The sequence below is a fragment of the Littorina saxatilis genome, linkage group LG5, assembly GCF_037325665.1.
Source record: "Littorina saxatilis isolate snail1 linkage group LG5, US_GU_Lsax_2.0, whole genome shotgun sequence".
In the NCBI taxonomy this organism is placed as follows: domain Eukaryota; kingdom Metazoa; phylum Mollusca; class Gastropoda; order Littorinimorpha; family Littorinidae; genus Littorina; species Littorina saxatilis.
This window is the reverse complement of record NC_090249.1, coordinates 50781989-50803192: the sequence shown is the minus strand read 5'-3', so window position 1 is coordinate 50803192 and position 21204 is coordinate 50781989. Positions and strand designations below refer to the sequence as shown.

The following is a 21204-nucleotide window of genomic DNA, read 5'->3' as shown; positions in this document are numbered from 1 at the left end:
GCTTATCTGCAATTGCACGTTATTAAGTACCTCTGACTATGCACGAAACAAACGGCTGCGGTTAACAAGAACTCTAGCGATGGCTTTTGATTGTTCAGAGGAACTGGCGATAGGTATAAACCGTCGTCTGCTACGAGAACCACGACCTTGCGTGACCCTGCTTTCGAGCTTTTCTTTTTTCAAACTTTCAAAACTTCGAATTGTACTGATCTTGTCTTGATGAAAAAAGAATTCTTTTATGATTTAAGAATGTTTGTGTAACAAGCTGTCAATTTATTATTTAGATTTTAAAAGTTAGGTCTAGCGCCAAAACGCACCACGGTCTGATTGTCTCTGACACAATCCGCAAAATTAATTCTTTGAAAATTGCTCGCTCTTTACGTAGGGCACCTAGGATGTTCCCGTTTGGTTAGCGTACAAATGGAAGGGTGTTTGTACTGTGTGTAAAAGCCTGACAGTATCTGTGATGGCTTACGGGAGGCTTACTGTGCCTTTAAGGTACAAATACAAAAACATGTACTTGTCCCCCCCCTCAAAAAAATGTAATTAAATAAAAAATAACAAAAAACAGCAAAACACACAGCATCAATCATGCTCTCACCTGTAAACTCGGGTGACTGCCCAGATCCAGCAAAGCTCGCACGACCCCTATGTGACCTTTGTTGACCCCGATGTGCAGCGGTGTTTGTCGTCGCTTGTTGCGGGCGTTGAGGTCACCGCCCCCACGATGTAACATTTCGATCACCGCCGGCTCGTCACCAAAGGCTGCGTGGTGAACAGCCCGGTCACCGTCCTTGTCCTGGTTAGATCAACAGAGAGAGAAACATGAAGGAAGGGGCACACACACTGACAAAGGATATTCCATATTTCATGAACAGAAAACCTTTTCTGCGAGGTCAAGCCATTCAAGATGCTGAGTGGAGTATCAATTTGTATTTCATTTTTTTCTTCTTCAGTTTTTCAGCACATACCCACACTTGCCTGAACTTCTAGCAATACCTAACAGACATAAGACAGAGAAAGATAGATGAAGGGCACACAAAGGATTTTCCTAATTTGATGAACAGACTGAGAAAGATAGATGAAGGGCACACAAAGGATTTTCCTATTTTGATGAACAGACTGAGAAAGATAGATGAAGGGCACACAAAGGATTTTCCTAATTTGATGAACAGACTGAGAAAGATAGATGAAGGGCACACAAAGGATTTTCCTATTTTGATGAACAGACGGAGAAAGATAGATGAAGGCAGACCTGGGAACCCCTGTTTTTCACTTTGAGTATTCTCAAACAAACTTGGTGTATTTTCAAAAAAATGAGCGTACTCCACACAGCGTTTGCACATCCATGATGAAAACATGCCTCATGCGCGTCCGTCACACCGTTAATTAAGTTTACCTATACATTTAAAACAAATGCTTTTTTCAATTTTTACTGACAAAAACTGTACCGTATTTGACGGACTACAAGCCGCGACTTTAAAAAAAATTTTTTTCGCATTGCGGCTTATAAAAAAGATGCGGCTAAAACGTTACCTAAACTTGAATAGCATTCACCTAATGGAAGTCACCGCGGATTTTCATTTCGCTCGATTAGCGATTACCGGTACTTTATTAGCTCTCTACTCAAGACTCGGCGCTTTTCTCTTTCTTTCGCGAATCTTCGTTTTTCAACAAGTCGTCGTGACAAGCGTACAGTGAAACACCGGATCATGTTCTCGCACGCGCGAGATTTCGCTTTTTTGTGTCTCGCGATAGTTGGAGGAGCGAGAGCCGCCATGTTGTGTTTTCGTCTGCTCGAAATGTGCGCAAAAGTCGTAAATCATCCCCAAAAAGCTTATTCCAGGCGGGACTCCATGTGTGTGTTGGTTAAAAATTGTGTGTGTGTGTGTGTGATATTTTTCTTCAAACTTTTTCACCTTTCTTCTTTGTTTCACTTGTTTATTCTCGGAGCCGATTTCGCCAAATACCGTACTTTCGTTTGCCTGGTTGTTTTGATTGATTGACACGATCCGATTATATTTTTTTCAACGGCGGCTAATATAGTGACGTAATCATGTGCCAAAATACTGGATCGGCTTCAGGATGGGCTTGTGAAGAAAAGTAGTCTAGGAATTTTTCTCGTCGTATTTTTTTCCCACTGACCGTACTGAGCGTATTCTCGACAATCATGCGTACAAAATACGGCGAAATCGTATGGGTTCCCAGGTCTGTGAAGGGCACACAAAGGATTTTTCTATTTTGATGAACAGACGGAGAAAGATAGATGAAGGGCACACAAAGGATTTTCCTATTTTGATGAACAGACGGAGAAAGATAGATGAAGGGCACACAAAGGATTTTCATATTTTGATGAACAGACGGAAAAAGATAGATGAAGGGCACACAAAGGATTTTCCTATTTTGATGAACAGACGGAGAAAGATAGATGAAGGGCACACAAAGGATTTTCCTATTTTGATGAACAGACGGAGAAAGATAGATGACGGGCACACAAAGGATTTTCCTATTTTGATGAACAGACGGATAAAGATTAAACTAGGACGCACACAGAATTTGTCTTAATTTGATGAACAGACAACATTTTTGAGAGGTCAAGACATTCAAGATGCTGAGTAGAGTATCAATTTGTATTTCTTTTTTTCTTCTTTAGTTTTTAGCTCATACATGGACTTGCCTGAACTTCTAGCAACACCGAATTATTGGCAAAGCTGTTTTGATGGGTTAACAAGAAAACTGAGTCAATTTGGGGTGAAGGCATTCAAGTTACTGAATGATGGGTTTGCATTTTATTTTTTTCAGTTCTGGGTACGCACACACACTTGCCTGAACTTCTAGCAATACACAATATAGAAAAAGAGAAGCAGGTCCGTTCAGCTTAAAATAAGCTCGCAACAACCTGACAAGCAGATCTATTCAGAGTCATGTAAACTTACAGACAACTTGACAAGAGGTCTTTTCCGTGTCAAGTGAGCTCACAGAAAATGTGAGCATTCAAGTGTGTATAAAAAAGGATTACCTCCACTTCCATGTTGACGCTATGCTTGATGAGAACCTTGATGACTTCGATGTGGCCATTCTGTGATGCAGCCTGCAGTGCTGTGTGACCGGCGAACACCCCGTTCACCTGTTCAAACCGCATACAATCCATCATTGATTATACACTGGATGAATATCAGGAATGGGAATTGGTTGAAAGACAAAAAATTGTAAACTATAAGCAGTTTGGACCATTAGTGTTTAAGTGTATGACATAAATTGTTTATGCCTGTCTGTATACAATTGAACAAGACGGGGGAGAAAACTTAGTTCAATAATCTCTATTGCACTGTTTCTTGTTGGTTTACTTTCTGTAACCAACCTAGCTCCCTTGCTGCAAAAATGTTAGCAAGAAAAGATTACGCTAATCCTCAAAATATTCTACCACAGAAAATCAGTTTGAAAATAAGTACAGTGGAACCCCCCCTTTTAAGATCCCAAAATTCAAGACTCCCTCCCTTTTAAGACCGTATTTTTTTTAAAGGTTTTCTGTTCATAACCTCTGTAAATTTACCTCCATTTTAAGACTCCCTCCTTTTCTAAATTCTGATTTTCTCAGATTTTTGAAGGTCGTAAAAAGGGGGTTCCATTTTAATGCAAAGATTTCTAAATATGAAAGTCAAAAAGAATTAGCATCAGCCGCATACTCACGTCGGATTCTGGTCGCTGGAGAATTTCATCCACTTTGCTGCCATCTCCATTAGCAGCGGCTTTGACGAGCTCTTCGTTCACGTCACCAGACACGTGCGTCTCAAACAGCTTCTTCAGCAAGGCACTCAGTCGCTCTGCAAACAAAATAAACACACATGGATAAATGATAATAACTTTATTTTCCTTCACATCTACAGACAGTATGTCAGCAGGTTTGACCAGAGGATACACCCTTGCATATATCAAACTCTGGGGACCTGTCATTGACCAACGGAAAATTCCCCCGAAATCGGCGTATGCTGCCTGAATGGCAGGGTAAAAACGGTCATACACGTAAAAATCCACTCGTGCTAAAAACATGAGTGAACGTGGGAGTCTAAGCCCATGAACAAAGAAGAAGAAGAAGAACCAACGGAAAAAGGTTCACTTTGCGAACACATCTGAGTCTTCAGATACAAGCATGATGGCTAACTGGAAATTACAGAGTGAAAATCTGATAACACAGGAGTTAGCTTTCCAATTGTGCATTTCTAAAATTTAGACACAGACACACTCATGCAGGTTACAGGTGCAGAACAAATGTAATGGCACAGGCATTACCTTTTCCAACTATAAACACAACATAAATTAACACACACACACACACACACACACATTCCCACATACACAAACTTAAAAAAATTTTAAAAATGTGTCAAGAGCCCTGACCTCCAGAGGAGCAGCCGATAGCGGCGCCATCAGCAGAGGCGACCTTGGTGACAGCAGAAGGATTGTAGGTCCAGGATGTTCCGCACACTTCCACCTTGAGGTCGTTGTCATGGTAAATCTGCTGCACACGCCCTATCTTGCCCAGCGTCTGCAGGACAAACAGACGGCAAGTCAAATTGTGTGAATACACATGAGTTACCTGAAGACAAAATCTGGATTCTTCACATTAGGTTCTTTCTTTAACACAGCATTAAACGCGCACACACACACAATATTACACACAAAAACACAGAGGACCCCATCCAACTCACCAACGCCCTTGCCCCCCTCCCCATTCATTTCTTTCTTTTATTAACAGCAGAAAACATACACACACACACTAAGATGAAGATTTAAGGCTGGGCCTTTTCTTACAATCTGACTTTAGGACGAAAACACACACAGACACACACACCAACAAACAAGCACAGATTACCCCCCCCCCCTCCCCCCCCCCCCCCCCCCCCATCAACACAAACAAACATACAGACACACACACACAGAGGAACTTACAGGCATCATGGCTTCAGCCCACTCCCCATGGCCACGCTGCATCACCTTGATGCGCTCTGTGTCGCTGCAGATTTGAACCAGGTCCCCCACTGCAAACTGCGTCAAGGCGATGTTCTCATTTGGACCTGCACTGGATGAAGTGCCCGTGTTCACTTTGGTCAGCACCGCTGGGTTAAACGTCCACCTGCATACACTCATATCATCAGCAACGGGTCAGTCTTTTTATCGCACAGAGGGGGATGATGTTTGATCATATCATCAGCAACTTATCATCAGCAACCTGTCAGTCTTTTTAATCGCACAGGGGGTGGGGGGTGGAAATACACTCATATCATCAGCAACAGGTCAGTCTTTTTATCTAACAGAGAGGGGTGATAAACACTAATATCATCAGCAACTTGTCAGTCTTTTTATCGCACAGAGAGGGGTGATAACACACATATCATTAATAATTTGCCGGTCTTATCATTGCATAGAGGGGGGATAGAGGGGAGAGAGAGTGATATAAGATGTTTGGTGGCTTGTTGATAGACCAGTTTTTGTGTCCGTCCGAGGGAGCATAATTAATGTCTTCTATCGAGTGAGGCCGGCGCCGATCATTTTACCAGCAAAAGCAAAGCCTGCATGCTTACCTGTTACCACTTGGATATGAAACCACGATGTCGTGGTCTTCATCAATGCCCACCACCGTTCCAGTGGTGCCCAGACACTGAAACACAAAACCATGCAATTGGAACAGACATCAAATACCTGGATTTTCCTCTTATTTTTGAACATATTGAAAATGTCTACTGAAGGCAGTTAGTAATGTTGTACACAGGGTATCACATTTTAGAATGCAAATTCTAACATCAAACCCTTTTGGGGGGAAAGAGCTGTCTGAAGTGGAAAGTATGAAGGACAACAACAGCAGCGACAAAAACAGAAACAAACACAATGTCAGACTAGTTTGAAGTCTTGCTGCTGACATATTAAGGGAAGTAACTGCATTTGACTCAAATTGTTCCTCTCACAACTGTTCAAAAGCAAAATAAAACTGATAAAATACGCACATTTCATCCCCTTTTGATGCCTGACAAAGCAGATAGTCTTGATTCACACAGTGTCTAAACATACAGAATTCTGTGTTTTCGGTCAATAAGACATATTGAAAAAGAAACAAGAGGCGAAGCCATCAAGGCTCACGTAAGAAATCGACAAACAGTAACACAAACTCAATCACTCCGTCACACATACACACACACACACAGTAAGCATAGGTGACACTGTGCAAGAAAGCGAGACACTAGATCTAGATCTGTCTGTCTAGATCTGCATGTAGCCTACTTACAGACACGACTGCCAAATAGTCTCGGCCCGCTCAAAATAACAATGACCGAGACATTCCTTCGCGTGACGTCTAACCCTCTTACGCCATAATGTGTCGTCTTCAAATGACGAAATGTTAAAGTTTCTACCACAGACATACACACGCACGCACATACGCACGCACGCACAGACAGACAAAGTTACGATCGCATAGGCTACACTTCGTGAGCCAAAAATATCACAACTGCCGAGTTTCAGAGATAAAAATTCTGAGCAAATATTCTCTTTCAGGTGTTTGACCAGTCGTTGGAACCTATCCCAAACATTCCATCTGTCTATCCTTCATGTCCGAGCATACAGGGCAACCAAACACCCTTTTTAACGCCTCCAAAAATCTAAGAAAATCAGGTCTTAAAATGGAGGTCAATTTACAGAGGGTATGAACAGAAAATTTGAAGTACTCAGGTCTTAGAAGGGGGAGGGGGGTCTTACAACGGGGAGGGGGGTCTTACAACGGGGAGGGGGGTCTTTAAATGGGGGTTTCACTGTACTCTTAGATTTTTCACCAGTGCAGGAACGTACCTCAAACATTCCATCGGTCCAGCCTCCATGTCCGTGCTGCAGTGACTGCACAATCTCCAGATCCAAGTCAACGTTCACCTGGTCTCCTATGGCCAGGCCACACGGCCCTGATCTGGAACTTGGTCCTTGTTCACCTGTTGAGCATTGAACATCCCGTGATAATTCAGATACTGGTTGGTAGAGACTCTGGCTTGAAACGAGTTAGTCGCTATTGGCGTGAGTTCAACCCCCACATTCAGCAAATGATTTATTTCTGTCAACTTTGTGCAGACTCTCCTTGGTTTTCCCCGTGTGCACACATGTGCACGCTCAAGATCCCATGTTTTCAGAAAAAGTCTCAGAGCTTGGAAATACAAATACAGGCATGCATGGAAAATTAAAAAAATATATATGGTAGCTCGTTTTCACTTTGTGTGGTCAGTGTATCAAAGCAAGGGAGATAACACATAATTATGCTTCTTCACATAGTACATAGTAACACACAGCTAAAAGAAAAGTTGTAATTTTGTTCTCAAACGGTAATTGTTATTTTCTTTTTAAATGAGCCATGAAATGGGTATGTGAAATAGATATTTAATAAACTCTGGAACTGGTACCCATTTTGGCAATCACTTGCTGATTCTAAGAAATTCTCAAAATCAGTAATTGATTTCCATGAATACAGTATGAAGCAGGGATTCCTCCCTGATTTACAAGTTGATCCGCTTCACTGCATTTCAAACTGTGTCAACTGTGTGCTGCAATCAGACCTGTTTACCAAATTTGAACAGTTGGTGTATTTTCCCCAGCGACTTGGTGTATTTTCAAAATATTAAGTGTATTTTCTTACCAGGTTCTTAAACATGTGACCAACGTAAAACTGTTAGCAGTGAAATACCAATACAACGTCCGTCACACTGATGATAAAACCGTAAGAATATGACACTGGAAATCGTCGTATTTTCTTATCAACCAGCGTATTTATTGTATTCTTTGAAACTTGGCGTACAATACGGCGAATTCGTATGAGTAAACAGGTCTGTGCAGTTATGCACCCACTTTTAGCCAGCAACAAAAGAACCTTCAGTCTTTTTCTTCATCTGCGTTTCTACCTTTGTGGACTGCTACTTTCACTCACACTCATGGGCACAAGTTGGCTTTTGACATGTATGGCCATTTTCCCTCCGCCATTTAGGCAGTCATACTCCATTTTGGGGACGCGCATGCTTTTTTGTTTGTATTTCTATATCCCACCAAACTCTGACATGCAATACAGGATCTTTCCGGTAAATACTTGTACGTGTAATTGTGTGTACACAAGAAAGGGGATAAGGCACTAGCAGGTCTGCACATAGAGATCGAAAACATCTCAACCCCTAGTCCACCTGGCGCAGCTGGGAAATCGAACCAGGAACCTCCCACATAAAAGGCCAACGTCCTAACCATTGGGCTAATGCGCCCGCCCCTCTATGACTTCCTATGTGAACGTAAGTCCTGCCATGCATTTACAGATGGTGCTTGCAAAAACACCTGTGTGAAATAATTTACAAACTCAACAATAATAATGCTTGACATGGAATTCTTACCCAGTAAAGGCAAGTGGTCCCTGTAGAAAGAGCCTCCTTTTGCATCGTTCACCACTTTCAGGTCGGCCTGCACACAAAAAGAGAACAATGAAAATAACTATCTTTCAAAACAAAAGTACTGTAATACAAACTAATCAATAAATAAGGATAAAAAGATCAAAACATTCATTTGACATTTTAAAAGTTTCCTGCCAGGTAAATCCTTGACTAATGATAATTCTATTTTTAAAATAGGAACTGGTTGACTGCCAACGATAGCCACTCATTTGCAAAGCTGAGAAAGGTATATAAACGTACCATTCCTTCAAAGCCCACTCTGTAGAGATTCTTGGCGCCATTGTCCCACAAGACATGGGATGCACTGCGAGGGCTAGCTGCACTCCAGTCCTGAAAAAACACACACACAAAACATCACCATGAGAGAGTATCAGCATAAACAATGGAGATAATTCAATTCAATACAACGTTATTATCTGAATGTGAGACAAACAGAAATGTTTCTTTTGGCTCGTATACACGGATATTACTTAGTACATCACTCTCAAAACATATAAATAAACTCATAGAATTCATCTGCACACACATATTCTAAACCATACACATCCATACCCGCAACCTCCAAATACAGGGTGACCCAAAAAAAAGAGTACCCAAACAAAACGTCATAAATTGAACAAAAATAAAGCAATCTTCATAAAATTTATTTACACACACAAGTAGTCTCTGCATGATTTGCACAGAAAATTTTAGCGTTCTAGCTTGTCTTTCAGGAAAGTTATGCTCATTCTACAGAACATGCTCCAAACGCCGCTGCAGGCAAACTTGAACTCGCCGCGCAAAGTTATCAATCACCCGCACACACTCCTGTTGCGAGATTCCGCGAATGGTTGTTGTGATGGCTCTCTTGAGTTCTGTGATTGTCTGTGGGTTGTTCCTGTAGATGTTGTCTTTCAGGAACCCCCAAAGATAGAAATCGCGCTGACCGAAGTGTCTCTGGAACTGTACTTGCACATCTCTGTATGATTTTGTGCGAAAATAGGTCTCTATGCAAAACGTCCGTTGATCATTAGTATAGTTCATTGTGAGAACAGCTTTTATTTCATCCAACCATGCAATGGATTAGCTTGACTCACCTCAAAAAGAAAGAAAACAATTTTGTTTGGGTACTCTTTTTTTTGGGTCACCCTGTACATGCACTTATGTGTCCATTATTAATTATAAATACATTAGAATTGATTTCATTATTAGTCAACCTACATAGGCCTCTAATAGGATATGAAAATAACAGCTAGCATGTTCATTTGCTCTGCTGAAAATTCTTTTGAATCTTACAGTGTGAATTCTTTCAAGACCCCTCAAGATGAGCACTGGTAAAATATACTGCATAAACCACCCAGGCTGTTGTTAGCCTAACTCACCCACATGGTTGATATTTATATATATATATATATACGACTAGTGTCTGTGTGTCTGTGTGTGTGTGTGTGTGTGTATCTGTCTGTGCGCGATGCACGGCCAAAGTTCTCGATGGATCTGCTTCAAATTTGGTGGGCTTATTCAGAGAGACCCCGGACACAACCTCATCGATGAGATATTTCAACAAGTGCTCTCAGCGCGCAGCGCGGAACCGATTTTGGTTCCACCTCAGCTATTTTGGTTCCACCTCAGCTTACCCGGGCCCCCATACCGACACACCATAGCCGCTACACCACATCACAACGCCAAAGTTCTCGGTGGATCTTTTTCAAATTTGGACACCGTATTCAGCTACACCCCGGACACAATATCATCGATGAGATATTTCAACACGGGCTCTCAGCGCGCAGCGCTGAACTCATTTTCGTTTTTGCGTTCATTTCACCATTATAAGTAACTCTTCCTTATCTTCTCCAGTGTTTGGCGTTTATCTCCCTTCCTTCGTGTGGCTTTCCCGTTCAGTTCTAAGTTACTATTACTATTTTTAGAATGTCACTGCGCTGTCCACTGCGCTGTCCACAACGCTTCCCTTGCACCCGTAAGTTGTTCTTACTGTCAAAGTGAAAAGGTCGAATCAATTTATAGCCACGCGAAAAATACACTCTCACCTATCTCTATATATTTATAGATACAGATATGCATATATATATACGGCTTCTCTCTGTGTGTGTGTGTTTGTGTGTGTGTGTAGGCAAAAACCTATGTATTATAGAGTTCTGTTTGTGATGGGGTCTAGCGGCTTTTGTCTGTCTGTATGTTCTGGCATGTGAGAAGCCACAGCAGATAATATAGGGCTAAGAAATAAGCTCTAAAATTCTCAATCCCGTTTGACAGGACTTCGCCTTTCAAAGGTGATTGTGGTGAACCGCCACGCTGTCTGTCTCTGTCGCACCGTTCACCCCAAATTCCCGTTTCTGAGGTACTATTTTTAGAATGTCACTGCGCTGTCCAGAACGCTTCCCTTGCACCCGTAAGTTGTTCGTACTGTCAAAGTGAAAAGGTCGAATCAATTTATAGCCACGCAAAAAATACACTCACCTATCTCTATATATTTATAGATATAGATATACATATTATATATATACGGCTTCTCTGTGTGTGTGTTTGTGTGTGTGTGTGGGAAAAAACCTGTTGATTGTAGAGTTCTGTTTGTGATGGGGTCTAGCGGCTTTTGTCTGTCTGTATGTTCTGGCATTTGAGAAGCCACAACAGAAAATATAGGGCTAAGAAATAAGCTCTAAAATTCTCAATCCCGTGTGACAGGACTTCGCTTGCAGAGGTGATTGTGATGAACCGCCACGCTGTCTGTCTCTGTCTCGCGATTCACCCCGGCGAAGCCGGGTATTCCTCTAGTAGTATATATAGCTTTGTGAACTGTAATACTTTTTTAACAGTTCAGTTACCAACCTATAAATATCATCACCCCATGGATATGACATTACACACTGAAAGAAGAGGGACCGTTTGAGATTCACCCAGCGAGACTGTGAATCTAACACAGGGCTAAATCGTGTTTTTGCCCATTTTACCTGAATCTCGGTGACTTTTCCGCGGCGCCCGTTACCCCCATCTTGATCCTCCCACTGCCAGTCCACGCCACGAACAACACGCGCTCCAGGGAAGATCCCACGTGACGTTATCTTTTTGCTCTTCCGCCGAGGCTCCATAGGAACTCTGTCAACAATCAGTCATCATGAAATGTCGGAAAAGCTTAAAAATCATAGAGGACATTTGTTTCAAACTTTCCTTTTTTTTTGATTTTCAAAATTAAAATAATCACAAAAACTTCTCACGTATACGCATAAATATTCAAAGCTATCAGATAACTCACTACAACACTCAGTACACAGAGGCATTCGCATAAAATAAATTGTCTGCAAGCTCAAACTACAAATTCAAATGTCCTGTTTCAGGGCTCCTGTCCCATTTCATACTGTGTGTACATGTACCTGTGTACTGTACACACTAGAAACTCACCCCCCCGAGCAGAACCCAACAACAACAGACCAGAAATTTATTAACGGGATCTGTGACTCGCTAAACCCCAAAACATTTTCATAGTCTTGTGTACCGTTGATGCTATCGTAAGTAAATGTTCTGCCGGATAATGCACATTTTTACTCGAGCTGATCTAACTAATATGACCATGCTTTTGTGAAGGGCTTACAGAACTTTAAAACTCGGCATTACATCAACATGAGCGTTCCTTGTATCATCTGTTGGCAAGGAATGCCCCTTCTGAAAACAGGACAATATTGAGTATTCAAGTCCTGGGATCCTGTTGTGTCTGTTGGAAGTCCTGTGTTTACTTTATGAAAGTATGGGATAACGGTAAGATCTGAAGAAAACAAAAAGATTAATATGCAGTTTCCTAGCACAATGTGCTCTTCGTTTTATTTCTTTTTCTAAGATTAATGACTGTAAAATTATAAAAAAAAACTGAAAAGTCATATAAAGTCAAACCTGCCCTGACGACAACCTCTCAATAACGATCACCTGCCCATTGCAACCACTCATAAAAATTGTTTAATATATAATATAAATTATAATTCACCTTTTCATTCAGTTTCTATGACCACTTTTGGTAGGTCTCTTGGGTGATCTTTATTTAAAATAAAAGATTCGACTTTGTATATAAATTTTACCTTTCTCCTCCAGGAACCACAATGCGAAAGAAGCGGTGTCTCAAGTTGTGCTTATCTCCATGGTAACACACAGAACAAAGGTCATAGTTGGGGCATTCAGCACACTTCCAGCGAATGCCGAAGATGGGCTGTTGTCTGCAGGTGTCACACATTGTGCCTTCATGTTTGATACCTGAAACACATTGACTCAAATTCAGCATGAAAGTACTGGCAAAGTATGACTATGACCTATCATGAGAATCTGACCACAAAATCAGTTGTAGATAATTTGTGAGTGTGTGTGTGCGCATATGAACCGTTTAAAAAGTAGGTTCCTGTTCTGTAAAGTTTCTTTTCCATCTACACAAGCAAAAAATAGCTTAAAAGAAAAACACAGATATATATATATATCATATTATATATATAGTTGTACAATGTAGTAGTAGTAGTGGTTAGGGACTGGATTGGTATCCATAAGCCTCACGGCTTTTTTCGCATCCCATCTCATAATCAAATTTGTTGCATATACACACACACAAGTCTCCCTTTTATCTCAAACACAATAGCTGCCAGCATTGCAATATATGGTTACCACTCACCCCCACAAACAATTTATAAAATTCACCAATGGTTCTCCAAGACTATTTCCTTCAGGAAAGAGCTGACTGGGTATGGCATACATACATCTTCTTGAATTTGTCGAATAAATACAATTTGAGAAAAATCCCCATCCAGCTAATGAGCTATTGTTTCACAATGTATAGAAAAGAATTTGGGATGATCTCTTTTGAGCTCAATGAGTCTAATTGCCTTCATTATAATGTGCTTTGGAGTCTTCTAGTATTTTAGTGAGATGTTTCCTTCATGATTGTCCATGACCAAAAACTTCTGTCTACATCATACCACTCAGACAATTAAATTGTATGTAGTGTTCATGTGACGCTAAAGTCGGTTCTGCATGTTTATATGGAATGAGAAATGTTGAACCAATTGTTAATAATCTTCTGGTAGAACTAATTTGGGATGTTGCCGTAGTCAGCATCACCATTAAATCTCCCAAAATACAAACAATCAGGACCACAACAAACAAGCCAAAGGCATCACTGTCATAGTCCCTGTTCTCCACTGACCTGTAGGAGCTGTGTCCATCATGCGCAAGTCGTAAGCGCCAGCACATCTGTAGTTTGCCGCTGTTCCATTGTCCCAGACAACAACTACCTCTTCTGGTGACTCAAAGTTCCGGACAGTTCCGACGTGACCTTCTCCCCCGTCTTGCTTTCCCCATTTCCAATCAGGGCCCCTCACAACTCGAGCTCCTACTCCGTCCATGACACTAAATCCTCGGACACCTCGAACTGTCGTGTTGCTACTGGAAGCCGCAGACTCCATGATCGATACTGCAGAGGGTCTGGCTTCCTCCTTATCTACTAAAACACACTGGTCAGGAAATTACCAACGATTCTAAGTTTGATCAGTGTGACCAGACGGGTGAAAAATGACCAACAGACCACTTTCTATGAAGCAGCCATAATCGATGGGTTTCAGCAAACCGAAAACGAAACGAAGGGAAACTTATTTTCTGCTAAACTGAAGAAGACAGGTAAAAGGCACAATTATAAAATTCACTTAATTTATATAATACTTTTATTTATCCACTTAAGTTTTAATTAGGCAATGAAATTTCAGAGATTATGCGTACAATTCGTTATCTCCATAAATATGCTAGGTTTATGTTTTATAAAACCCCAAAAAGTCGTCTGCTTGGTCTCGCGAGATTTTATGCTGTTTTGAGATCTCATGGCGCATGCTGCTAGAAAGCACCTCAAAAATCGCACGTCTCGAAGACGACTTGCAGCGATCAGTTTTCTATCAAATATTTCTCTTGATGGCACGCACAGCGACACAAGACTTGCTGTTTATACCCGGAAGCAAAGAAGGCACACGAAGAAAGAAGACGGGGATGGTGAGGTTGAAACATCGGCTGACAAACAAATGGGAAGGGAGATAACCAACACTGTAATTGGCCCAAGCAGTGAGGTTGGCTTGGGGTTGGACAAACATGATAATGCGAGGCAGTCTGTTCGGTCTACCGCTGTGGATAGGGCCCAGTCTGTTTCAAAATCAGAGAAGAGCAGTGATGTCCCTCCAAGTTCTACGCCTTCTTCCAAGAAAAGATGGCGGTGAGTTAATAAAATTAGATAATGATAAATGAATGTCCCTGCATGATTGAAAGTTGAAACATTTGTCATTTGCTGGAACTGTGCCATGAACCACTTAGTACAGAACACTGCTTTAAATGCTCCATTCAAATTACTAACGTCATTAGTCCTGTTTTTTTCATTACTGTATAACAGGTATCACTCTATCTTTAACACACAGAACGATGGGAAATTGGAAAACACAAACATAGAGCACAGTCAAGTTTCATACATGATCTCTCGTGTTGATTGACTTTCAACATCGGGTTCAGCTGTACGTTTTTGTGCATGTTTGAATCTGATTAATTCTCTTGCGGCTTTGTGGCAGGCGGAAGAAAAAATCAGCCAGATAAGTTTTCGTTATTGTTTGTCTGTGCACTTAAAACTAAGAATGTTGGGTCGATATATTTGTGAACTAGATGAATACCCGCTTCGTCGGGTACGGCTGCGCCGGGAAGAAGTCGAGCCGAATACCCGGCTGCGCCGGGGATCCGGCTATGCCGGGTGTACGCCGGCTTTGCCGGCGCACCGCACGAAGGAAGGGAGATAAACGCGCAAAACACTGGAGAAGAGTAAAAATAGTATAACGGGAATATGGATTGAGCGTTGTCAACAGTGACCTTCTAAAAATAGAAACGGGAATATGGATTGACGCCACACGAAGGAAGGGAGATAAACGCTGAAAACACTGGAGAAGATAAGGAAGAGTTACTGGGAATGGATCCAGAGAAAAACCAAAATCGGTTCAGCGCTGCGCGCTGAGAGCACGTGTTGAAATATCTCATCGAGCAGGTTGTGTTCGGGGTCTACCTGAATATGCCCACCAAATTTGAAACAGATCCATCGAGAACCTTGGGCGTGCATCGCGGACACACACACACACACACACAAGTCGTATATAGATAGATAGATGTATTGTTTTGTCAATAACAAACGTTCCAACAACCTACCTTTCTTGTTTTTACATTTAGTGATTTACTGATTTAGTCAAGTTTTGACTAAATGTTTTAACATAGAGGGGGAATTGAGACGAGGGTCGTGGTGTGTGTGGTTGCGTGTGTGTGTGTAGAGCGATTCAGAGTAAACTACTGGACCGATCTTAATGAAATTTTACATGAGAGTTCCTGGGAATGATATCCCCAGTCTTTTTACATTTAGTCAAGTTTTGACTAAATGTTTTAACGTAGAGGGGGGAATCGAGACGAGGGTCGTGGTGTATGTGCGTGCGTGTGTGTGTGTGTGTGTGTGTGTGTCTGTCTGTCTGTCTGTGTGTGTGTGTAGAGCGATTCAGACTAAACTACTGGACCGATCTTTATGAAATTTGACATGAGAGTTCCTGGGTATGAAATCCCCATACGTTTTTTTCATTTTTTTTATAAATGTCTTTGATGACGTCATATCCGGCTTTTTGTGAAAGTTGAGGCGGCACTGTCACGCCCTCATTTTTCAACCAAATTGGTTGAAATTTTGGTCAAGTAATGTTCGACGAAGCCCGGACTTCGGTATTGCATTTCAGCATGGTGGCTTAAAAATTAATTAATGACTTTGGTCATTAAAAATCTGAAAATTGTAAAAAAAATATTTTTTTTATAAAACGATCCAAATTTACGTTCATCTTATTCTCCATCATTTGCTGATTCCAAAAACATATAAATATGTTATACTTGGATTAAAAACAAGCTCTGAAAATTAAATATATAAAAATTATTATCAAAATTAAATTTTCGAAATCAATTTAAAAACACTTTCATCTTATTCCTTGTCGGTTCCTGATTCCAAAAACATATAGATATGATATGTTTGGATTAAAAACACGCTCAGAAAGTTAAAACGAAGAGAGGTACAGAAGAGCGTGCTATCCTTCTCAGCGCAACTACTACCCCGCTCTTCTTGTCAATTTCACTGCCTTTGCCGTGCGCGGTGGACTGACGATGCTACGAGTATACGGTCTTGCTGCGTTGCATTGCGTTCAGTTTCATTCTGTGAGTTCGACAGCTACTTGACTAAATGTTGTATTTTCGCCTTACGCGACTTGTTTTCTTTTTTCGATAAATGTCTTTGATGACGTCATATCCGGCTTTTTGTAAAAGTTGAGGCGGCACTGTCACACCCTCATTTTTCAATGAAATTTATTGAAATTTTGGCCAAGCAATCTTCGACGAAGGCCGGACTTTGGTATTGCTTTTCAGCTTGGAGGCTTAAAAATTAATTGATGACTTTGGTCATTAAAAATCTGAAAATTGTAATTAAAATTATATTTTTATAAAACGATCCAAAAACAATTTCATCTTATTCTTTATCATTTTCTGATTCCAAAAACATAAATATTTTATATTCGGATTACAAACAATCTCTGAAAATTAAAAATATAACAATTATGATTATAATTAATTTTCCAAAATTGATTTAAAAACAATTTCCTGATTCCAAAAACTTATAGGTATGATATATTTAGATTAAAAACAAGCTCAGAAAGTTTAAAAGAATAGAGATAAAGAAAAGCGAGCTATCCTTCTCAGCGCAACTACTAGTACTACCCCGCTCTTCTTGTCAATGTCACTGCCTTTGCCACGAGCGGTGGACTGATGATGCTACGAGTATATGGTCTTGCTGAAAAAATGCAGTGCGTTCAGTTTCATTCTGTGAGTTCGACAGCTTGACTAAATGTTGTATTTTCGCCTTACGCGACTTGTTTTTAATTCATGTTTGAAACAAGCTTTGAAGTTTGAGAGGCCATTGTGGCTTCTTTTTTTCACATCTTTCTATCTTCAGCGTGGAATGATGAGGTCAGCTAATGTCTGTTTCATCATCAGAGTCAGACAATTAAGAATAAGACTTCTGTTACTTTGGTTTGAGGTACTTTTGTTAGTGCTAGACCATTAGATTTCGAGGCTTAATGAAACTGACCATAATTTGTATTCTTAGATTGTTCGTGATGCATCCCACCTCAAATTCTTTAGTCCATATCAGAAACACGATCAGGAACACGAACAGCCTGGTGATTAATGAGTCAACACAAGGTGCCGTATGAAGATCAGAAAAAGAGGCACAATTGAAATAAATATATGCATAAATTGTGTTCCTATTATGTACTATTAATAGTTGCACTTTTCTCAGATGGCTTTGCTTTTGAATACATTTTATGGCACAGTTAGTTGACTTTGTTGAAATCTGCAATGAGTGCTTCAACTAGATCACAGATGAAAATGCAAGAGTATAAAAAATTCATGTTCAAAATCTAATAAAGTGAAAATCCTGCACTTTCATCATTAAATGCCCTTTTTCAAAGAGAAAAATATCCTATGTCAAGAAAATCAGAGAAGACGGAAGTTCATTCTTCGAGGTTGCTCCCAGTCCCATCTGATAGACTTGATAGGAAATACCGTTGTCCGGTCAGACACACTTTTCATTTCATTTCACTGCGTATAGAAGATGCGTGGTAAAGGAAGAATAAGTGGGTTGTGTATTGTCTGATTTTCAGTGCTGGATCCATGTCAGGAGATGGGGAAAAGCAAGCTGCTAAGAAGAAGTTGATGCACATGAATTCTGACCTCGGCAGCCGGAAGGAAAATGTAGAACCTATTGGTGAGAGCACTGATAATAGCCTAACTCTGGAACTAACTTTTGTCGGGTTTGTATGGGTTGTGAAAGAGTGAATACTCTTGCTTTTATAAGCTTTAAACACATGCTCCTTGTCCATATGTTTCAGATACACCCCTCGCTAGTGACTGGCCTATAATGTCATGTGGGAAAGTTTGACTCACCAAAAGCAAACATATTCACTCTTTCACAACTCATACAATTTTGACAAAGTTATTTCTGAACATTGTCTATTCATTGTGAACAGCAGATGAGGAATTGATCCTTGGCGGATGATGACTTTATTCAGTTATTCTGCAGAAAAGCAGAAATGCTGGAGAAAAACCGTTCTTTTCTGCAGCATTTCTGCATAATGTCTGCAGCATTTCTGCATAATGTCTGCAGTAAAACAGTTTTACTGCAGTAAAATTGAAATCAAGAATGCTGCAGTAAAACGGAGATGTTGTTTTACTGGAGAAAAACTGTTTACACTTTTTCTTCAGCATTTTAGCATTATTCAGTTATTCTGCAGAAAAACAGAAATGCTGGAGAAAAACTGCCTTTTCTGCAGCATTTTTGCATAATGTAATCTTTCGCCGAAGCAACGGGTTTTTCTGGAGCAAAACATTTTACTGCAGTAACATTGAAATCAAGAATGCTGCAGTAAAACGCAGGGATGAAAATTCTCCGTTTTTTCCGACTTTTCCGATTATTTTCAATGGGCCATCCGATTTATTTGTGCGATTCCGTTTTTTGGCTCACGATGGGATTCTTCCGTAAATTTTTAGGCTCCATGGATCATTCGTGAGATTCCTGCAAATCCGCTGAGAAAATGTTGGGATATAAATGTAGGTATAGACCCAAGTTTTTCGGCCGGTCCGCTGATCGCGACGCTCCATTCCATACTATTCTTGAACGGTTGGTTCCTAAAATGGTCAGACTGTTGCTGGTCGATCCGTATGGGAACGCGCTCTTTGTCTCCTACAGTCACCGTTTCAACGTAGCTATCGGGGATTCAGTATAAGCATACCGTATGAGAATGATTCGGCGCCATTTTTACATCGCTTCGAGCCACCTGCCAAAATGATGAGGAAGCTAAAGCGAGACGAAACCGTTCTAGCCCGGGAAATTGACCAGCAGAAGTACAAGAAAAATCTCTGGAGATTCGACTGGCTCGATGAAGTTGTATCATTGAGCTGGAAAGACGAGAAAGGCCAGAAGACACAAGACGTGAAACTGAAAGTTGGCGATGCTTTTGCTAAAATCAACTTGCCGGGAAAAGCTCAGTGCACTTTGTGCAACGATGTTATCAACTACGGCTCCAATGGAAAGACTGCCCTCAAAAGACACTTGAAAAGCAACAAGCACCTGACTATCCTGAAAACCCAGTCGGTTAACCAGTCACTGGGGTCGTTTGGCACCGACAAGGTAAGAACATTGAAACCACACCGTCACACCCCGTCTCTCTCTCTCTGTCTCTCTCTCTCTCTCTCTCTCTCTCTCTCTCTCTCTCTCTCTCTCTCTCTCTCTCTCTCTCTCTCTCTCTCTCTCTTTCTCTTTCTCTTCCTTATTTTGAGTCTTAGTGTAAAATTAATTTGAGAAACATGGGAAGGAAGAGAAAGGGGGGGTGCTATGATTAAGCTGAAATATGCATTTCAGGGCCATTTTTGTGTGTCTAAAATACTAAAAACCTTCAGCTTCTGGGGGCGAAGCCCCCAGACCCCGACCAGGGGCGTTGCCCCTGGACCCTACTGGGGGCCTTCTGCGGCCCCCAGACCCCCACCTTCTTTTTCCTTAATTATCACTTTTTCTGAATGCTGATTTCAGTGTTTTTTTAACAAGGCAATTTTCATCCCTGAAAACGGTGCTGTTGTTTTACTGCAGAAAACCTGTTTACACTTTTTCTGCAGCATTTTGTACTGGCTCTTGGCGGTTTATGACATTATTCAGTTATTCTGGAGAAAAACAGAATTGCTGGAGAAAAACTGTCTTTTCTGCAGCATTTCTGCATAATGTCATCTTTTGCGAGATCAACGTTTTTTTTCTGCAGTAAAACAGTTTTACTGCAGTAAAATTGAAATCAAGAATGCTGCAGTAAAACGGTGATGTTGTTTTACTGCAGAATAGTCTGTCACAGTTTTTCTGGAGAAAAACGAACGACCTTGTAAAGTAACGTTTGCATTCGTCGCCCCCTGGGATAGTATAATAGTTTGTAACTATTGGTAATTCTGGATGAGTCCATCTCTCGACAGAGGGGGGCTCGCGTGCTCCAACATTATAATGAGCCAGTACAAAATTCTGCAGAAAAAGTGTAAACAGGTTTTCTGCAGTAAAACAACAGCACCGTTTTACTGCAGCATTCTTGATTTCAATTTTACTGCAGTAAAATGTTTTGCTCAAGAAAAACCCGTTGCTTCGGCGAAAGATGACATTATTCAGAAATGCTGCAGAAAAAACAGTTTTTCTCCAGCATTTGTTTTTTTGCAGAATAACTGAATAATGCCAAAATGCTGAAGAAAAAGTGTAAACAGTTTTTTTGCAGTAAAACAACATCACCGTTTTACTGCAGCATTCTTGATTTCAATTTTACTGCAGTAAAACTGTTTTACTGCAGGAAAAAAACGTTGCTCTCGCGAAAGATGACATTATGCAGAAATGCTGCAGAAAAGACACTTTCTCTCCAGCATTTCGGTTTTTCTCCAGAATAACTGAATAATGTCATAATCCGCCAAGAGCCAGTACAAAATGCTGCAGAAAAAATAAAAACAGGTTTTCTGCAGTAAAACAACAGCACCGTTTTACTGCAGCATTCTTGATTTCAATTTTACTGCAGTAAAATGTTTTGCTGCAGAAAAAAACGCTGCTTCGGCAAAAGATGACATTATGCAGAAATGCTGCAGAAAAGACAGTTTTTCTCCAGCA

The 21204-nt window shown here is 40.8% G+C and overlaps 2 protein-coding genes across 3 annotated transcripts in view; one reads left to right on the top strand and one right to left on the bottom strand.

The window, feature by feature from the left end:
- Positions 1-14045, bottom strand: part of LOC138967389 (E3 ubiquitin-protein ligase MIB1-like) — a 76930-nt gene extending 62885 nt beyond the window's left edge. Inside the window, exons 1-12 of the mRNA XM_070339934.1 lie at positions 13636-14045; positions 12527-12698; positions 11411-11555; positions 8703-8792; positions 8406-8472; positions 6841-6974; positions 5583-5659; positions 4951-5134; positions 4399-4546; positions 3691-3824; positions 3020-3127; positions 602-799 (exon numbers count right to left, since the gene is read on the bottom strand). Of these exons, the coding sequence (XP_070196035.1) occupies positions 602-799; positions 3020-3127; positions 3691-3824; positions 4399-4546; positions 4951-5134; positions 5583-5659; positions 6841-6974; positions 8406-8472; positions 8703-8792; positions 11411-11555; positions 12527-12698; positions 13636-13894 (1716 nt within the window). The 5' untranslated portion in view covers positions 13895-14045. The remainder of the gene's footprint in view (positions 1-601; positions 800-3019; positions 3128-3690; positions 3825-4398; positions 4547-4950; positions 5135-5582; positions 5660-6840; positions 6975-8405; positions 8473-8702; positions 8793-11410; positions 11556-12526; positions 12699-13635) is intronic.
- A 245-nt stretch (positions 14046-14290) lies between these two features.
- The window catches only part of LOC138967388 (CDK5 and ABL1 enzyme substrate 1-like), a 30247-nt gene continuing 23333 nt past the window's right edge, over positions 14291-21204 (top strand). For both annotated transcript variants that reach the window (XM_070339933.1, XM_070339932.1), the window contains exons 1-2: positions 14291-14685; positions 18185-18288. In XM_070339933.1, coding sequence (XP_070196034.1) covers positions 14303-14685; positions 18185-18288 — 487 coding nt within the window. In that variant the 5' untranslated portion in view covers positions 14291-14302. The remainder of the gene's footprint in view (positions 14686-18184; positions 18289-21204) is intronic.